We start from the raw sequence: 19987 nt of genomic DNA on the forward strand, positions 1-19987 counted from the left end.
TTTGTATCCGATTTTCTTGAGATAAAGGCATTTTTAATAATAGTGGTGATAAAACAACGCGTTGAAGAAAGGAAGTGGGTGGCGTAGGGAGAAATTCGTCGCTCGGTGGTATTCGTCGCTCGGTGGTATTCGTCGCTCGGTGGTTGATTACGTTACACTGCGCATCCGAGGAACGATCCTATTCAGAAGTACTGAGCACAATGATTGGCATTTAGTCCCTGAGTATTCTTGTATTTGCAAGTCTGATGACAAGCAGAAAGTCTCCATGCTCCGTTAAGTCCGTTGGTAGGAAACTCAAGTCGGCTATCCACCTTCGGTGCATTCGTGTCTTCTCCCCGAGGCCTGGAACAGTTCCGCTGTGAATCTTGCCTGGTTCGGTAAATCTTCCGCCCGTCAAATCTTCTAGGGGGTCCGTACTATGTAGTAGCGCGGTACGTAGTGTGGTAGAAGTCCAATGTGGCTTCAGGACAGATAACAAAGACATTGTCTAGATAAAGAGTACAGGGTGCGTCTTCCTTGGCTAGGTAAGCTAGTTTTGGGACGCTCGCTCTTAGCCTGGCGGAAAATGTGTTGAGAATACGCATATCAAAAATATAGAAACAAGAAATGGGAAATAAACAGTTGAATCAAGTGCTTCAAAGTGCGGATAGACTCGAAGCTGTTCCCTGCCATCAAGGAACACGGTGTAATGCCTTCTTTCTCAGGTGTCTGCGTTCCGGTCATTCAGCAGTGGATGATGTCAATTCGCCTCCTGGAGGGAGAGATCCACCAGTAGATAGAGCTGAGGTGCACCAAACGAAGAAACACACCGTAGATACACCCAAATAGCCCGCAATTTCTCGGGCGAAAAACTCTCCGCCTGTCCAGAAGAGAGTCGCGCTGAGCAACCAGACTAGATAGTAGATACGACTACTGCACGTACCTGCAGGTCTCCACTTCTTCACGTCCCTCAATCGATATGAGACTTGTGAGTGGCACAAAAACGGCCAGAGGCAAAGCTGGAACCCCGCTTTGTTGCGGGGTCCAGGGGATAAACTCACGAGAAACATACAGCAATCGTAGGTAATTACTGGATCCTGTTACGTATCGTCTCAGATGACTTTCCCCTCGCCTCCTTTACCTTTACCAACAAGAGCTTGATACACCAGGTCCCTCTGGCCTCTGCCATGGTTACCTTATTATAATAATGAGAGTCGTCCCTCCCTCCTTATCCCCTGTCTTTCTGCCTCTGTGATACCCCTACCCTACTTCTTACTAATCATTTCATACATCCCAACATGTCCGACCTTTATACCACTATCGAGACCCCCCAGGGCAAATATGAGCAGCCCTTGGGTTTGTATGTTTTCCTTGTATATCCTATCTTTACTTCTCTATTCATGTTGTTCTAATTGTTTCTCGTTCCTAGGTTCATCAACAATGAGTTCGTGAAGGGTGTTGAGGGCAAGACCTTCGAGACCATCAACCCCACCAACGAGAAGCCCATCGTTGCTGTCCACGAAGCTACTGAGAAGGATGTCGACATCGCCGTTGCTGCTGCTCGCAAGGCATTCGAGGGTGCCTGGCGCCAGGTTACTCCCAGCGAGCGTGGCCGTATGCTTACTAAGCTGGCCGATCTGATGGAGCGTGATATGGACACTCTTGCTTCTATCGAGGCTCTCGACAACGGCAAGGCCTTCACCATCGCTAAGATTGACCTGGCCAATGCTGCCGGTTGCCTGCGCTACTACGGTGGCTGGGCTGACAAGATCCACGGTCAGACCATTGACACCAACCCCGAGACTCTCACCTACACCCGTCACGAACCCATCGGTGTCTGCGGTCAGATCATTCCCTGGAACTTCCCCATTCTGATGTGGTCCTGGAAGATCGGCCCTGCCATCGCAGCTGGTAACACTGTCGTCATCAAGACTGCTGAGCAGACCCCCCTGTCCGCCCTCTATGCCGCTAAGTTGATCAAGGAAGCTGGCTTCCCCCCTGGTGTCATCAACATTATTTCTGGCTTTGGTCGTGTTGCTGGAGCTGCTATTTCTAGCCACATGGACATTGACAAGGTTGCTTTCACTGGTTCCACCCTTGTCGGCCGTACCATTCTCCAGGCCGCCGCTAAGAGCAACCTCAAGAAGGTGACTCTTGAGCTTGGTGGAAAGTCCCCCAACATTGTCTTTGAGGATGCAGACATTGAGAACGTAGGTTCAACCCCATGAATTCCTCCGCGGTTCTTGGCATCTCTCGAATTCCCCGCCCCGTTCAGTCCCCCAAACTGCACCCTCATCGCAACACCACATTTCATTTGTTTCTAACATCAATTTTGCGCAAATTATAGGCTTTGAAATGGGTGTCGTTTGGAATCTATTTCAACCATGGCCAGTGTTGCTGTGCAGGATCCCGTATTCTTGTCCAGGAGTCGATCTACGAGAAATTCCTGGCTCGGTTCAAGGAGCGGGCGGAACAGAACAAAGTCGGCGATCCTTTCGATCTCCAGACATTCCAGGGACCTCAGGTTTCGCAGCTGCAGTTCGATCGCATCATGGGCTATATTCAAGATGGGAAGCAGGCTGGTGCAAGAGTGGTCACTGGCGGAGAACGCCATGGTGACAAGGGATACTTCATCCAGCCCACTATCTTTGCGGATGTCAATGGCGAGATGAAGATTGTTCAAGAAGAGATCTTCGGCCCTGTTTGCACTGTGCAGAAATTCAGCACAGAGGAGGAGGCCATCAAGCTTGCTAATAGCACCAACTATGGTAGGTGTTCCAGATATGCAACTGCTTCATCCGTGCTAATCTCATGGACAGGTCTTGCCGCTGCTGTCCACACCACAAACATCAATACAGCAGTTCGCGTATCAAACGCCATCAAAGCTGGAACTGTCTGGGTCAACAATTACAACATGATCTCGTACCAGGCACCATTCGGTGGCTACAAAGAATCGGGTCTTGGCCGTGAACTCGGCGCTTACGCTCTGGAGAACTATACTCAGATTAAGACAGTGCATGTTCGGACAGGCGATTGCCCATTCCCCTGAAGCCGATGACAGGCTGCGCTTTCGAACGACATTGCTGTGATTGACGAATCTTTTTTTTACGTTCAGACATGAAATAATCTCAAGGATGAGAATTCTCAGATAGTGACATTCATAGTCCTTTGAATCATACTAGCGATGCCAGCAATCACCCTAGATCGCGTACCCTAGACTTGAAGCGTCGTATCTACCTTTGATTTCTTCCTGTAGCATTGCTATCAGTACCACTGGCAGTATAACGCCATGCCAGACATACAGCAGTTAAGGTCGATTCTATCTTCCGCCTTTCACCTACAAACCGTACAGTTCAATCATGCCAACACACCTATCTATTTCTAAGCCTCAAGAAAAACGGCGTAACCGACCCCTACTACATTGCGGCTTAGTCAGTCGGTTACCCCAAAGTTTCGCCCTTGAACCGTTCTTCATGTGTTGCATCAGCCCTGCTTCAAAGCTGAGGTAGGAATCGTAGAGAGATAGCCAGCCGCTGACTCTGTGATGCTACCAGTACGAGCTACTGCACCTCCTATCTACCCCACTCATACCCCATATAGCGAAGAACAGTCATAGCAAAGAACAAACACAGCAACGACGTCTTCACCATCTCAATTTCCTCTCCATGGTGCCGCAACCAGTTCCGCGCTCGGCCCACCCACACGGACCGCCCATTGTCCTTGATTGCAGACCAGAGCCCCGGCAACCCATCCAAGCTGCGCACATTCCACTGCTGCTGATACGAGCGGAGCTGGTTCTTCTCGACCTTGTTTCTGACAGAGTGGACCAGAGTCTCGCGGTCTTTGAGGTACGGTTTGGGCTCGTGAGTCTCCGGGTCGAGTGCGAGGGCCAGTTGCGGGACCCCGTACCCGCAGGAGGTTTGGACCTGCGACAACAAGTGGTTTAGCTACTGGATCCTTACGACCAGTGTATTCGATCGAAAAGATACTACGAAGTAATAACATCACTAATCAGACCTTGTAAACATCCAAACGTATAATAGCACGCGCCCCGAGGACCTTCTTGTTTCCCATGCGTTCCAAGTAATTCGGGAACTCGGGCTGATCCCACTCGATCACCGAGCCATTACAGAAGAAGCGCAAGATGCGTGGGGCAGCATCGAAGGAGCAGAACAGAACCGTGATCCGACCGTTTTCTCTCAGATGGGAAATGGTCTCGCTGCCAGACCCCGTTGCATCGATATACGCTGCTTCGTTTGGGCTGAGGATGGCGAACGAAGCATCGGGCAGGCCCTTTGGCGAGAGATTGACATGTTTGCCGCGCAGTGGGGCCGAGGCCACGAAGAAGACGCTCTGGCGGAGAGCCCAGTCGCGGAGTTCTGGGGAGATCGAAGGATAGAAGTGAGGCATGGTGTGGTTGAATGGGACGATGAAGACCTCTGGGATACGATGGTGAGATGTCCATAGTGACGGCCAATAATGAGTCATCTGGTGAGACATTGCAGGGATTCGTGATCCGGAGTCTCTGTGTGACTCGAATAAGAGTAACGCTCCGCATGTTGTCATTCCTTACACCTCCTTCCTGCCTCGAGGTATTGATATAATCCTCGGTATCGCTATTATGGAGGTGAATTGTCTCAGTCACGTCTCCGTAGTCATTATGAAATTTTGTGTTCTGATCCCAATGAGAACTTGCGTTAGGACCACAGGCTTTTCAGGCAGTCCTCCCCAGAAAGAGCCATCTTCGCGAAAGCCTTTCCTTGGACGTTGATTTGTTAGTAACAAGCTCACATTTATCATTCTCGGAACTGGGAGAGGAGTTCCAGTTTCGTCTCCCCTCTATGCTTGTACTAGGAGTCATAATGTACTCCGTGTCGGGGTAGATAACCCGAGGAGGCGTCTCGCGGTGCATTACCCCGAACGTCCCCCCACAATCAGTTTTCACTTCTCACCCACCACATCCAGCATTGACTTCTTCATGGGATTGTGGATATGCAAAATCATACTTGTGGTCTTGTATGAAATTATGATACATCTGATACGAATATTTCGATCATAGAACATACTCATTATTGGTGAAAAAACACTCCCGGGACGAAAGAAGAATTATGCGCATCGAATACACTGAAAAGAGTTCGTGATCAACTGTATCAAGTTTTGATGAACAAGCATGGCTATGTGTCTGAGGACATCAGCATAATTACATACTCCAGCTTTTACAGCTGCACATATGTTCAAAGTCCCATGAAGCTGCCAATATTTGGCTCTCCGTCCCTTGGTCTTACAAGCCCCATTACTGCATTGTCTATGTTTATGTCACTAAACAGACACAACGGAAAGCCTCCAATACGAAGCTCTTCCCAGAAGTGATGAATGACATCGTCGACCAAGAATAGGTTGCAAGATGACCATTGTTATCTTCAATTTGCTCTGGGGTCAGGCGTAACTGAGTATGCCAGGGCAGTTGAGCGTCAGCCGTCCACACGGGACAGGATCAAGCAGCATGTCCGAAGGCAGGGCACTAAAGTCATGGGCCCGCCTCCTTGGCCTGAGTAATGCTTTCACTATGACAAAACGCGATTGTAAGCGGAGTTGATGTCCAATATCCGTTTACAGGTGGACTTGTCGAAGTCAGAGATCCGAACAATAGCATACAGGATTTTCCACAGTTTCCATAAGCAACGAGAGCAGCAAAACTCGAACCGACAGTAAAGACAAAGGGGTCGAGGATATGGACCCGCTCATGAGAAATGCTTTGGTTGCTTTTGAGAATCTTTGCTTCCCATCTCTTCAGCCTTCTATTTGAGATAGTGCGACGGAAAGGGAATTGCTGCGTACCAGGAAAGTGACCTCTCATGCTAAGGACGTCCACTATGAGGTCTCCTAGCCCAAGAAAGGGTTAGGACCGAAACAGAAGGTGGGGATGATCAAGGAAAGGTTGAGGTTGGGGTCTTTATTGCGAAGCGCAGCAGAGCACCCCTCGCTACGTTCAAAGAAGTCAGAGTCCGTCCAAGAACCAAAAAAAAAAGCCCGGGAATAGGAAGCATCGTACCTCGAGTAGGCTTGATCATTAAGAGGTGGTACGATAGAATTCTCTGGTGCTTGTTCCATTTGGTCCTTCTGAAAAGGCATTCTCAAGCTTTGCCAGGCTCTCTTTAGCCAGTAGTCTGTTGGCAATCGCACCGGAAAACACGAGACTAATGAGTCTCGACCGGAACAGGCGTTCTGATGCTTTCGAGATCATCGAAGTCTACCCCCGCGAGACATGTAGTGGTGAATTTCTGTGGATTATAGAAGCTTTCTCTGCCTCTGCGGATTGCAGAGAGGCTGATAAGTCGACGACTGAGTCGGAGCCTTCCTCGAAGGCCATGACGGTGCCCGAGAAGCATTGACGGGCTTTCGATAGCTCTTTCGGTTGCTGACAGGTCAGCGAAAGATTATTGGAGAATGACGGGCTAACTGAGAGATGAATTTGTCGATAAAAGAGAAAACATGAGTGCTGAAGAGGGTATTCTGGTGAGGAATGCAAGATGGGAGAAGAAAACAGGTGTGTTCTTACCAGGGAAGTTCATCGAAAGGATGCCGTGACGTACCTTCCACATCCATATGGCAGCCGTCAGAAAACGCCTGTCAGTTCGAGGCAAAAAGAATCGGCTGTCAATGTCCAGTGATTGTATCGCAAGAAGGATTATTCCTCGTGCGTCAAGTTACTCACTTTTAAAGTGGAATTGCTTGGTTGAATGAGAAGAGTGCCAGGCAACAGAAGAGACGAAAAGGATGATGACAGGAGCGAGAAATCAGTACAGTGATGTTCAAGGTAGAGAAAACATTAAAGGGTAATTCATCAGTATGAGAGGCAAGTTCTTAGAGTCTCTGCGGCCTGAAAACAGTAGTGAGGGAGATTAGGTAGGACCTTTTAGGAGAGAAGTCTGCTGAGGTATTTGTGGATCACATGCTTAGACAAGTATTCACTAGAACACAACATTTCTGGACATGCTACAGCTTATTCATTATCATTTTCCCAGACATGGTAAAGCTAGAAGGAAGCTGTCTCATAGCAGTATTCACAGTAATATAGAGTGAGGCCACTCTATGAATGTGAGGTATTGCAATCAAATCTTTTGTTTAGGAAAGAAGCTACCCGTCCCACAACTTGCCTAAATGGGTAGAGATGAAGCCATATTATTTCCCAACTCGGTATACAAGCATGAAATATGTGGGGTATCATCAACATACATGGATGGAGTAGTAGCAGGTTGAGAATGTGAAAACTGTATTGTACAAGATAAAGTCAATACAATAAAAAGTTAAAGGCGGAAATCGACATGGGACGACTCTGAGCCTTGGCCTGTCAAACATCCTAGAAGAGTGTATTGTTAAGAAACGGCAGTAGATGTTCTGGATTGTGACACAAATATCCGGGATACTGCTGATAGGTAGGGAAAGGTTTGACGGTCAAAATGAATCTGGTAGACTGGTCGAGCTCTCTATTCAGAATCCTGGGCCACTAGTGATACATTGTGACGGTTTGCGAAGACGGTGCACAGAACTACAATACCAAATGGAAGGTCAAATTAAACAGTGGCTCGGAATGATGCATTCACAGTGGGTTCATATCACTCGTTCTGTCTTGCAGCGGAAGTGTTTCTTCTGTAAAGGGGAAGCTATCCCACAACGGTAGCTCCATGCCCTCCCATTCCAATGGGACGCTGTTGATATCAAAGGGACTCGTCAGTGTGGCCAGATTACCGGTGCTCCCGCCCTCCGTCTGGCGTGATGCCCTACGGCCATTCAAGCTGAAAAGCTTGCTCACATATTGGCTTTTGCTGCTTTGATCCTGGTTCGAGAGTCGTTGGCGTTGTTCGGCGATAGCGTTGCGGAGAAACGTGAGAATTTCGTAGTAGTGGCCCGCTTGGGCGGACTGCTGGGAGAACATGTGGAGGATGTCGATGGCGCCAGTGAAGGCTTCTTCGAGATCGGGGTTTGGGTCTCTTTGCGAGAAGAGCGAAAATCCGACAACGAGAGCTGCAGCGAAGATGAAGGCTCTGATGGAGATAATCATTTAGCATAGGCAGTATGTTACGTTGTGTGTACAACTCACTTTAGGATGCACATGTTTCCTAGGAGTAAATGGGAACGATGAATCTCCAGGCAAGTTTGAAGCATGTAAAGGGCTGAGTCTGTGCAGGCGAGCGCCAGCCGGGAATGTACGGGGTTCTCTAAGAAGACGTCGCCCAGATTTCGTTCAGCGAGTTTGTCATGTACTCGGGCCAGCCGGACTCCAAGGGCTGATATCAGGAATGGTCTCGTCACTATGATGACGGCAAAGTGGTAGGAACAGGCGATGTGCAAGCTGCCTATGACACGGTCCTGAGCAGCAAGACATTCCTGTTCCGTGCCTGGGGGCGCAAGCAAAGATTCCGGCAGACCATCGCTCCACCGCTTAAGCTTCTCCAGTATCGACTCGGCGGCCTGCGCTGAAGCTGCCTTTTCGCTGTACAAGCGAGTGATCGTCTCATCCAGAATTTTGGCGAGATTATATAATGCCACCAGTCCTTCCTCGGCAAGGTCATTGTGCTGTACTGCCTCAGTGATGCTGGCTCCTGATTCCCAGCGGAGTGACGCTGTTGCGGGGGGTCGCCCGAGGATGGAGCTGACGAGGAGATCAAGGTTGCATAAACTCATCCAAACACATGCTCTATTTTAGGATATTGTGTATTAGCGAAGAAGTGACATCACAGTGAACCCATGGAGATACCTTCGGTGCTGTTCGTTGACCGGTAGCGAACCAGAGACATCGATGTGTAGACCGAGCGCCACAGCTGCTCGAGCGGCCACCCCAAGATACATGAAAGCAGCATTTCTGCGACACGCACCAAGCATGTAGAACGACATCAGCAGAAACAAGCATACCATCTCTAGACTGGGGTTCTCCAGCATGCTGACAAACGCCCGGCGTTGCCCCCTCGCAAAGAAGAAGTGCTCAATTTGCTCTTTCGTCGGGTCGTGCTTATGCGACTGTGCGCCAATGGCAATCATGATGTCGAGTAGAGCTGTTGTATTTTGTGCATGGCTGGTGTCGGAGCGCCGATTATGTAGAAGCTGCATCGATTCCGAATCCCGCATCAGATAGAGGAAGCTACTTGTCTGTAGGCACAGATGATCAGCGGGGTATTTCGACGGACTCGGTTCAATAAAGCCTCGGACAGGTCTGGTATATCTTACTGCAATCTGGTATGCTTGAAGCAAGGCTTGACGCTGCTCGAGATCCAACTGGTCTTCAAAGTCCGGCGAGACATTCTTGGGCGCTTCTGTTTCGAGCATGTCCTCCAATCTAACATTGTGTGAGAACTGTGATGGGCCTATATGTTGGGTGACTGTATCTCGCAGTAACTGCAGGAAGGATAGCGACGCAGCGCTGCCCACATAGACTGGAAAACATGTCAGCCCGAGTGTTTCAGTGTGGCATTATCAGCTGCCACACATACCTCTTTCCCCCTGCAGGTTGCGCAACATTCGAGGACGCGTTTTGTGTGGTGCTTCAGGAGAGGCCGATCCCTGGTCGACAGAGGTCTGGAGCTGTGCATGACATTGGGGATCTGTGGAAGACGGTATCTGGGACGGCGTGATAGCAACAACAGGCCGGCTTGGCGCATCCGGCGTGTTGGGTTGCCCTGAAGCTGAGAATGACTCCCTTCGTCTGATTGGCATACACGAATGCGCCTGTCCCTTCCGAATGCAGTTTTGGCATGGGAAAGATCCGCTACATCTCCTCTTGGATGTTCTGCAAAATAGACAGGCCTCGTATGCCCGCAGACGGTTGGCGGGATGTACTTTTGGTCGTGCCATAGCCGATATCAATGTCTAGCAACGACGGAGATCCACATGTTCATGTCGTTGGAAGCGATGCGGCTGTCAAAATAGCTTGAGTACCGATGACATTTTATTTTTCCAGTCTTGCAGGGGGGAGATAAGGTCTCCCCGCATTTGAGCCATGCTTTATTATTCGGCTTATCGGTTATCGTCGTCGTTGAAACTCTCATGTGGGCGGGGGGTACTTATGATCTCCAAATATCCCTCTTCCGACAGATAAGTCCCGTGACTTGATGTACCTGAGAGCTTCGTCGATGTTTGAAAAATCTCCATTGGGTTGTAAGGTGTATGGTTATCATGAATGTGATGCAATCACACTATCGACAGATGTTGCGATTGAAGTTTTCTCCATGACCATGAACATCGAAATATGTGGCAGCCGACCAAACTGTAGCGAGATATATATATACTTAAACCAAGCACAGACCCCAACAACTTTACAACTCACACATCGCTTGCGCATCGGCTGGACCAGCCTGTTCTCTAGTAACTGCAAAATATCAATACCTCAACAACATGATCATCCACAGTAGAGGTGGAAAATCGGATTCATGGCGAAGCTCATGAGAAAGCCTTTCCAGGTTTGAGATGGATATTAGAGGATATTAGTCTATGAATGTAGATTAAACTTCGTCTTTTCCCCTTTGCCCGAAGGGATAGATCTACGTTTTTTTTTTGACCCCTAGTTTAGGTCACTGGTTCGAGACCGGGACGTATTTGTTCCAAGGAGAGAAAAAAATGGTCGAGGCAAGCTCAAGCAAATTTAATCAGCACAAGAAACCCCTCGACAACAGGACGCAGCAGACAGAACTAAGCAGATACCGCAATGCCGTTAACTACTCGAATAGTGTCGATAGCAACGCAGTGTGACTTAACACTACTCCGTACACGAATCCTAATGTCGAGTCTCTGGCACACCGCAGACCAAGAGCCTCAGTGTCATTTTGAACAGTGAGAAAAGATCTACGTAGTGTAGGGTCATTGCGTTTTGTAAGCTCGACTCTCAACTTGAATACAACCATGAGGACTCTAAGTTTCCTCCATATAGAGTGCCAGATGCAATTGATAGGCCCTCATATGAAGGAGTAGGTGTAATCGAGCAGCTTGACTATATTGTCCCGGAGTCTTGTAGAAGTGTGGTACTCGGACCGATCATGATGGAGGCCATCATCCCAGAATGATCCGGGTTGGCATTGGATGAATGGAGTCTACAGTCATCCCTAAGCCTGTAATTCTGCTTTCTGCTTCAATGGAAAGTTCAGTATTTACAGATACATGGTTTCAACTTCGGCATGCCGAAATAGCTAAGGAGATACTATTCCGCAATAAGCAAACGCCATACTATGATAGGTACTGCTCACAGCCTCACAGGTCACTTTGACCTGTCTGCCAAAGGCAGCTCAAGTGAAAGAATCATACTAATAATTGATCACATTTCTGTTTCTCAGGCAAGTCCAGATCCAGACCGGCATCTGAATTGTAAAGAAGACTCGGACCGTCGGATGGCATGGACGGTGTTCTCGAATCTCTTGCTTTCAAATCACGGCATTCTATGAGTTCCCATTTGTCATCGTATCCTCATGAAGCCAATCAACAGCCACTGAGAAGGGGATGTTCACAGGAACCATCCCTGATGTTGAAGTTTTAAACTGGATCCCCTTCGCTGGCGAGCTCGGTGACAGTCCAGCCAGCGGAGCGGAAAATTGTTCACCAAGTCTGATTGGTCCAGCGGGTGGCCCACCGAGCAAACCAAGCAAACAGCAAAATTTTCGCTTGCGGGTAGCGCACTCGCTAGCGCCAGGTCGCAAATATAAAAGGCCCCAGAATCCCATTCATTTTGAAAATCAAGCGACTCTACGTATGTTCTCCCCCTCCCTACCTTTGGGAAAACCTCTCGACTTCGAGTCAAAAACATCTTGCTAACAATTCTGCCACAGTTCAAAGAATCACTTTAGAGTAGACGTCCCACCTCTGAGCTCTTCTAAAGAGCCACAGAATCTCCACCCTTGCTGATGACTGCTATGTCCTCGATGCCCTAAAGTGAAGCCGTTCTTACTCCCGCCTCGACCTTGCTTCGTTCCGACGCTCTGAACGACTCGTTGCAAAACGGGCTTGTTCGGGCTGTTGGATGTTGCTCTGGTCCAGGGAGTGGTGATGATCTTGACCTTGTCCTGACGTCTAGACTTCGGTCGGTCGGACTTGGTGGGTGTCGAGGAGGTCTGAAAGGTGCCCCCTCTTTTACACTTTGATGTTGGTGTAATCAGGAAATCGGAGTTTGCTCACTTTTCGTCTACTCAGGTTAGATAGAAGAAATAAGGACTTTCTGCATGATAACTTGTTTTTTTCCCACAGTAGACTTGAATTGTAGCTCGCAAATTTTTCTTGTCGGTGGAGAACATAACCGCTCATCGTCCCTCTTATGTCCAAGCAGTAAATTTAACTACGCATTTACCTCTCGCTCTTGGTCGCTTTTTTATAAAAAAGGGCATACGGGAAACTTTCGGTTTCATTAAGACATTAGATGGGTATCACTACACTGTACCATGCAACATGCTTTTCTGTATGCATCTCTCATTTCGCCCTCTCATTTCGCCTCCCCACCGGTCTTCCCACTGGCATTTGCTCCGTTGCTCTTCGAACTGCCCTTGTTCCTGGATCCACGACCACCACGCGGTCCACGAGACGAAGATGGTGTTCCTGGTCCAGATCCCCCTTCTGAGCCCTGCTTGGCACCACGATTGCTGTTGTTGCTGCTGCCATTAACAGGGGCGGGATGCTCGCTGCGACCCTTGCCGCGACCCTTTTCTGCACCAGGATTTATCTTGCGTTCAAGCACGACGACTTGACTCTGCGCGACCGAGACAGGACTCGCGGCAATTGCTTTCTGAAGACCATCCGGTTCTGCAAAGTCGACGTAGCCAAATCCCTTCTTTTTGTCAATCTCCACCTTCAAGATCTTTCCAAAAGATGCAAATGCAGTTTCAAGTAATGGTTCCGTAACCCCTTGTGATGGATTGGCGTGCTTGAGGAATGCCTGCGTAGCCGTAGGTGAGGTAATTGGCGTGGCTGGCTTGCCTTTGGCTGATTTCGACTGCTTCGGTGCGGATGGAGCGCTAGTAGGAGGTGCGTTCGGACCAGGCTGAGCACGAGACGACGCAGGCTCGCCGGACGGAGGGGTAGCGTTGGCTTTGCTCTTTAAAGCCCCTTGTTGCGATGGTGACGCGGGTTTCCCAGACTTGATATCCTTCTTGCCAGTATCTGGAGCAGCAGCGGCAGCAGCGTCCGGCTCTTTCATGCTCGTGTCCGTCTCGGTAGAAGCACCCTTACCAGCCCTCCGACGGCCGCCTGAAGGTGCAAGCCCCAAGTCTCGCTGAAGAATCTTGGCTGCCGCAGCGATGTTATTACGCTCGCGTTTCCGTTCAGTTGGAACAGGCTGAGGACTATCTTTGCTTATATTTTGGGTCGCTGCTGGTTTAGAGACTTGCTTAGCAGCAGCATTGGCAGCCCTGTTTGCTGCTTTCACTGCTTCTTTTGTCGCCTTGTCTGAGGCCCTGGGCTTTTTCTCTGCCTTTTCTCCTGTCGGCGCCTGGGCGACATCCTTGTCCGGCCGTTGCAAAAGTTTCTTCGCTTGTACCTTCTCCGACTTGGACTCCTTCTCGCCCTTTGCATGCCTCGAGGACTTGCTGGAAGCCTCTTTTGCTTTGTTGGCCTTCTTTTCCTTGATATACTGCACGAGAGGCGTAGTGGTCACCGTTTCCTTCTTTTCTTCGGCATCGGTAGGAGTTTCGACCGTGGCAGGTTTTGTAATAGGCTGAGTCAGACTTTCGAGGAAGGCGATGAATTCGGGATCCTGATCAATGGTCCCCTGGCGGGCATCCTTCCGTACACGGCTACCAGGAATTTTGGCGTAGGGGGCGAACTCTAGAGACGGCGGCCCCAGCAGCACGGGATCATTGAAGGTATTTCGAGCGTCTAGGAACGATGTCTGTCGAACTTTATCTGATAGAGGCGCAATATGCTCGCTGGATGTAACGTGGATGTAGGCGCGGGAGGGTCTGGAAGGTTTGGCATGGCTGCATCGATATTAGCTTGAAAATATGCTGATTTGATCCCTAAGAGCTGGCACTGACTCTTTGGATACCTTGCCGGGCTTATACTGGTACCAGTCGACTCTTCCTGCTCCAGCCATCCACTCGGAGCCCAGCGCATTTTCGAACTCGGATTGAGATAAACCCGGCGGTAACCGTCTCACGAGCAATTTGAGTCGTGGACCAGCTGGCTTCGGACCCCTCTTGGAGGCTGTTGATGCATTCTTCTGCGTTGCAGCTGCAGAAATCTGAAGTACACCCCCCGTTGACTTGCTATCGGACATCTGCGTCATGATGAATACTTATGAGGGGTGGGCGGGATCTACACTCCGACTAGGGTGCGAGACAACGTAAATTTCTGAGAACGAAGAGGCTGCGGACAATCTAATATTCGAAATTCGAGGTAACAAAGACCAGTGAGAATGAAATGAAAGTGAGGTTGGTCCTACCTGAGTTGACAAAGAGATACCCTTCGGTTCAAGATGAAATCAATGCTGGAAACCACCTGGGTATGTTGCGGCGAGTGAACTACGGGACACGAGGGCCGCCAAGCACGCGACCCTGCACAGACGATCAGGACCCAACTTCCTGCGGGGAAATACGTTCGCGCAAGTAAACTTGTGTTGTTTTCGTCGTTGTCAAGATCCTCCGCCGTTCATTAAGTATATCAAGAAAGTGATCTTTATAATCCCATTCTGCTAGCCTTCTAATCAAGTTTTACCTCGACCCTCTCACCAACTCGATCGAACTATCCCTCCGTCGCTTCATTCATCGCACCGCACCATGGTGGACAGCAAGATTCCTGAGCCGGGGCCGGCCAAACTGAAGCGCAATGCAGGTCCAGATGAATGGCTGGAGGCAGCCAAAGATTGCAAGTATCTGTCCGAACCACACATGAAGCAGCTTTGCGAGATCGTCAAGGAGTACATGATGGAGGGTGAGTCTGCTTAGGGGATCAAGGGATATGCTCCGGCTCTAACAGAGACTTGCGAAGAATCGAACATCCAGCCCGTATCAACACCGGTCACGATTTGTGGCGACATCCACGGCCAATTTTACGATTTGCTTGAGCTTTTCCGGGTATCGGGCGGAATGCCCGACGAGTCTGCGGTGGAGGCCCCGAAGACGCAGTCAGCTGTCATTACATCCGAAGATATCGAACCTCCGTCCACGATTTCAGATCCCAAGCTACGAAAGAAGTTGAAAAACGCCCCTGCGCCGGAGGAAGGAGGCGAAGACTCCAATGCGAGCCAAAGAAACCGGTCCTCGAGCGCTGGCTCAAGGGATATAGAGCTCAAGCGGAATTTCGTGTTCTTGGGTGATTATGTCGATCGAGGATACTTCAGTCTGGAAACCCTGACATTGTTATTATGTCTCAAAGCCAAGTGAGTGCACGCCATAGCTCCCTCTGCTACATACCAGGACTGACTTCTTCCAGATACCCTGACCGGGTAACACTGGTCCGCGGAAATCACGAATCTCGTCAGATTACGCAGGTGTACGGATTCTACGAGGAATGCTTTCAGAAGTACGGAAATGCCTCTGTATGGAAGGCTTGCTGTCAAGTATTTGACTTCATGACATTGGGTGCCATCATCGACGGTAGAGTGTTGTGTGTACATGGAGGATTGAGTCCAGAGATACGGACCTTGGACCAAGTTCGTGTGGTTGCCAGAGCCCAGGAGATTCCGCATGAAGGCGCCTTCTGTGACCTTGTGTGGTCAGACCCAGACGATGTGGAAACGTGGGCTGTCAGCCCCAGAGGAGCAGGTCGGTCTTGTTGTTCATTGACGCCTGGTCAAATGCTTACAATTCATAGGTTGGCTGTTCGGTGACAAGGTGGCCGACGAATTCTGTCACGTCAACGACTTGACATTGATCGCCCGAGCGCATCAATTGGTGAATGAGGGCTACAAGTATCACTTTGCGAACCAAAATGTGGTTACTGTCTGGAGTGCGCCCAACTACTGTTACCGATGCGGAAATCTGGCGTCCGTCTGCGAGATTGGTGACGACCTCAGACCGACGTTCAAGTTGTTCAGTGCTGTCAGCGACGACCAACGACATGTTCCCATATCGCGGCCGGGCCGCAGCGAGTACTTTTTGTAGAATACCTCTTTCGCATTCTTGCTTTGGCATATTTTCTGAGAATTACGGGAGATACCTGACCCGCATCGACGCTGGCGTCCTAGTATGCTTGATGGTTCTGTCTTATGTTGCCAGTGTGGGCAGTGATGATGATTTATATAATGATCTTAGACTCCACTAACGATACTTTCGTCTTTGTGCCGAAGAGGGCAGCATGAGTACTCGCTTTATCGGCTTGTATGCTTCCACTATGATACCTTGCATGCGTGCAATAGACTCTATCCGTGCTTTTCATTCCTACCTGCTGGTTTGCAGTGGAGATCTGGGATCACCTGCTTCATGTGAAGTATTCTTTCCACGTAGCGGGCTTGGCACGTGTTACACTGCTTTGGATAGCTTCAATGGCTGAATATATTCTTGTTCCATGTCGTTATGCTGGTTCTCCTGATCTCATTGTTCATTGGCCGGCACTTGACCGAGGCATCATCTGCCGATGGTCCGGGATGCGTCCCGAACTTACGGGATGCGTTCCGGCCCCGGATCCGAGTATGCCATAAAGAAGCAGACCACGGCCACAAAATCCGGGGAAAGGGTCCTTCTTTAATTCAATCACTCTTCCCCCACTTCTTCCATACTCAGCTCGTTCCAATGTCCGAGAAAGTCGATGTCCTCATCTGCGGGAGCGGATCCGCAGGCCTCTGCGCAGCGACATGGCTCGCGCGGTATGGCATCCGTTGTAAGGTGCTGGAGCGCCGCGACGGGCCCATGACGATGGGCCAAGCAGATGGTGTGCAGTGCCGGACCGTTGAAATCTTTGAGAGCTTTGGTATCGGTGAGGAGCTGCTGCGTGAAGCGTACCATGTGCTGGAGGTGGTGTTTTGGGCCGATGATGGATCTGGTTCGATCAAGCGCACTGGTCGGACGGCGGATACGCAGCCGGGTCTGTCGCATCAGCCGCATGTTATTCTTAACCAGGCTCGGATCAATGGGCTGCTGATTGAGAAGATGCGGGAGTGGAATAAACAGGAGATTGACTACGGGTACACTGTGACCGGTGTCGAGGTGGATAGCCAGCTGGCCGCCGATCCGCAGGCATATCCTGTCAAGGTGACTGCTGAGAAGAATGGGAAGACTGAGACGTTTGAGGCTAAATATGCGCTTGTATGTCATTCTCAGTTACTTTTCATTTCTTCCTACAGGGCGATCTCTGATGTCTCTAGGCTTGCGACGGTGCTCACAGTACCGTTCGGAAATCACTCGGCTACAACATGATTGGAGACAGCACCGATGCCGTCTGGGGTGTCATGGATATGATTCCTCGCACCGACTTCCCCGACATTCGCAAGAAGACCACCATCCGCTCAAAAGCAGGAAACCTGATGATCATTCCCCGGGAAGGTGGCAGTCTGGCTCGCTTCTACATCGAGCTGCCGGCCGGCACAAAGGCCAAGGAAGTCAAGCTTGAGCATCTCCAACAGACAGCCAAGAACATCCTCAGCCAGTACACGATCGAGTTTGCCGAAACTATCTGGTGGTCTGCGTATTCCATTGGCCAACGCCATGCAGATTTCTTTCACAAGGATTACCGCGTCTTCCTTGCCGGTGATTCTTGTCATACCCACTCCCCCAAGGCTGGTCAGGGCATGAACGTCAGCTTGCAGGATGGATACAACATGGGCTGGAAGCTAGCCACTGTCCTGAAAGGACTGGCGTCGCCTTCCCTGTTGGAGACATATGTCCTAGAACGCCAGAAGGTGGCGATCGATTTGATCAACTTCGACCGTTATTTCTCCAAGCTCTTCTCCTCGGGAGGCCAGACTTCTCCCGCTGAGTTTCAGGAGGGGTTTATCAAGTCCGGTAAGTATACCGCCGGAATGACGGCGCGCTATGACAAGTCACCGATCACTTCCGATGTGGACGAATCGGACAAGCTTTCGACAAACGTTGTTGTTGGCATGAGACTGCCCAGTGCTCAAGTCGTGCGCTTCAGCGACTCGAAGCCCATGCAATTAGCTCAGTCGCTCAATTCAGATGGCCGTTGGCGAGTGATGGTCTTCATTGGAGATATCAGTTTGGCCGAGACTAGGACAAAGTTGAAAGCTGTAAGTGACGCTCGTCATAGTGCTGCCTAGAATGAGTCTTGCTGACATCATAGTAGATTGGTGACTATCTCGGCTCAACAGAGGGCCCTATCCAGACATTCCGCCCCAAGGGAGAAGATATCGATAGTCTCATTGAGCCCATTCTGGTCGGTCATGGCAAGCGTCATGCCGTGGAACTAGAACAGATCCCCGAGTGCTTCTACCCTGTGACTGGAAAGCATCAAATTAAAGGCGGGCCTTAGAAAGTTCATAAGGAAACTCCATAGTGAGATGTGCTAACGATCATCAGACCTTCACAAAATCTACTACGACGACGAAAGCTATAACAAGGGTCACGGACACTGCTATGAGCACCTCGGCGTTAGACCCGAGAAGGGCGCAATTGTGATTGTCCGTCCAGATCAATGTGAGGGATCCTAATCATATCATCAATCTGAGTAGCCAATACTAATTCTTGCCCAGATGTATCTGCCGTGACGAGTCTGGATGACTATACGCAGATTGGAAAATTCTTTGCGGGGTTCCTGATACCCCAGCTGCCTGGGAGCAAATTGTGATTTGGCTTCATTATAGTAGTCATATGCCAGCGATATTTTTTCGACTTGTATATAGTTTTTATGAGCCTGTATATATCAATGATGGCGAGAAATATGCACTTGCTTGGTATTAAGAGTTGATTCATCAAGATGTGGGGTATTGGACGATAGACTTAGCGGAGCTTGACCACCCCGCTTATCATTGAAGGATGGTTTGTAGAGCTGCATTTGTTCACTACTTGGATCATCTGAAGGCTCGAAAACTACTCCGTAGTCCGTAGATAATGTGAATACGGCTGCCTATACCATCGGAAAGATCGATCGGGTTAGTTTTCGTATACCATGAGTCATCCAATCTTCAGCTGAACGAACAAAAAGGCCACGGACTTACCATTCAAAAGTTCGAGTTCAATACCTCGTCTCCAACAACATACAAGTCATCGCAACGTTGGCTCACATCGGAGACCGACATGGCAAATTTTCCTGATTTCATTGTCCCCCCTCATCTCGCTGAATACAATGTCCCTCTGAATGAGTTTGCTGCGTCCAAACCACATCTGACAGACTTTGTTGTCGGGGGACTGGTATATTCACAATCCGTCGAGAAAGATGATGGCGCCACCCAATCGACAAGCGAAAAGCCCCGTAACCGCGTTCTGCTCCTCCAACGCGCGGCCACCGACTCCTATCCCGGTTATTGGGAAGGACCAGGAGGGATGTGCGAGCGCACCGATGCCACGCTGCTAGCCGGTGTAGCACGCGAAGTCTTCGAGGAGAGCGGACTCCACGTTTCGAAATTTATTGATTCGATTGCGGTTGACGAGTGGTCGCGAATTTTGCGGAATGAATTGCACCGTGTAGCCAAGTTCACATTTCTGGTTGAGGTGCATGAGGCGAGTGGGAAGGCGGGTGTGCCATCAACGGACGTGGTGGTGGGAGCTGCGCCGGAGCGCTGGGAGGATGGGGTGAAGCTGGAGCAGACTGAGCACCAGGCGTTTGAGTGGGCGACGGAGGAGGAGGTGCGTGAGAGTCTAGAGTCAAAGGGCAAGTATAAGTTTTTGAAAGACCAGGGTTGGAATTTGTTGAAGGGGTTTGAGTTGCTGAAGAGAACTACATCGGCTGAGGGGGGAAGTCCAGGATGATACTGTGAACCCGAGAACTGCCTGAGGCTCGCAATTTGCAAGGAAATGTTTTGCATATGGTCTTATCATTCAGTCATGTATATATTGCAGCATTTTTCTCAGACTGGGACATGCGTTCTGATACACAGCCTTTGAGATGACCAAAAGAGAAGATGAAGAAACCCGCAGTGTGCCTTCAA

The 19987-nt window shown here is 49.8% G+C and overlaps 6 protein-coding genes across 6 annotated transcripts; 3 read left to right on the forward strand and 3 right to left on the reverse strand.

The window, feature by feature from the left end:
* Window positions 1–1277: 1277 nt before the first annotated feature.
* Window positions 1278–3028, forward strand: CDV56_100386 (aldehyde dehydrogenase family protein; the record flags this gene model as incomplete). Its single annotated transcript, XM_026754005.1, has 4 exons — window positions 1278–1339; window positions 1409–2189; window positions 2327–2747; window positions 2799–3028. 4 exons carry the CDS (start codon window positions 1278–1280, stop codon window positions 3026–3028), a joined length of 1494 nt encoding a protein of 497 aa, XP_026610977.1.
* A 332-nt stretch (window positions 3029–3360) lies between these two features.
* On the reverse strand, window positions 3361–4389 carry CDV56_100706 (pyridoxamine 5'-phosphate oxidase family protein; the record flags this gene model as incomplete). Its single annotated transcript, XM_026754325.1, has 4 exons — window positions 3361–3395; window positions 3445–3518; window positions 3571–3905; window positions 3997–4389. The coding sequence occupies 4 exons, from the start codon at window positions 4387–4389 to the stop codon at window positions 3361–3363; spliced, it is 837 nt and encodes a 278-aa protein (XP_026610978.1).
* Window positions 4390–7579: 3190 nt separating this feature from the next.
* CDV56_101356 (fungal specific transcription factor domain-containing protein) lies at window positions 7580–9690 on the reverse strand (the record flags this gene model as incomplete). Its single annotated transcript, XM_026754975.1, has 5 exons — window positions 7580–8024; window positions 8081–8632; window positions 8738–9126; window positions 9205–9410; window positions 9468–9690. The coding sequence occupies 5 exons, from the start codon at window positions 9688–9690 to the stop codon at window positions 7580–7582; spliced, it is 1815 nt and encodes a 604-aa protein (XP_026610979.1).
* Window positions 9691–12436: 2746 nt separating this feature from the next.
* CDV56_102033 (putative nonsense-mediated mRNA decay protein Upf3) lies at window positions 12437–14233 on the reverse strand (the record flags this gene model as incomplete). The annotated part of the gene is made up of 2 exons (XM_026755652.1): window positions 12437–13925; window positions 13983–14233. The coding sequence occupies 2 exons, from the start codon at window positions 14231–14233 to the stop codon at window positions 12437–12439; spliced, it is 1740 nt and encodes a 579-aa protein (XP_026610980.1).
* A 490-nt stretch (window positions 14234–14723) lies between these two features.
* Window positions 14724–16049, forward strand: sitA (TOR signaling pathway phosphatase SitA; the record flags this gene model as incomplete). The annotated part of the gene is made up of 4 exons (XM_026755967.1): window positions 14724–14877; window positions 14935–15325; window positions 15379–15710; window positions 15760–16049. The coding sequence occupies 4 exons, from the start codon at window positions 14724–14726 to the stop codon at window positions 16047–16049; spliced, it is 1167 nt and encodes a 388-aa protein (XP_026610981.1).
* Window positions 16050–16676: 627 nt separating this feature from the next.
* Window positions 16677–19808, forward strand: CDV56_102603 (putative phenol 2-monooxygenase; the record flags this gene model as incomplete). The annotated part of the gene is made up of 4 exons (XM_026756222.1): window positions 16677–17189; window positions 17249–18130; window positions 18187–18336; window positions 19029–19808. 4 exons carry the CDS (start codon window positions 16677–16679, stop codon window positions 19806–19808), a joined length of 2325 nt encoding a protein of 774 aa, XP_026610982.1.
* Between the last annotated feature and the right edge of the window lie 179 nt (window positions 19809–19987).

Source organism: Aspergillus thermomutatus (genome assembly GCF_002237265.1).
Source record: "Aspergillus thermomutatus strain HMR AF 39 chromosome Unknown NODE_261, whole genome shotgun sequence".
In the NCBI taxonomy this organism is placed as follows: domain Eukaryota; kingdom Fungi; phylum Ascomycota; class Eurotiomycetes; order Eurotiales; family Aspergillaceae; genus Aspergillus; species Aspergillus thermomutatus.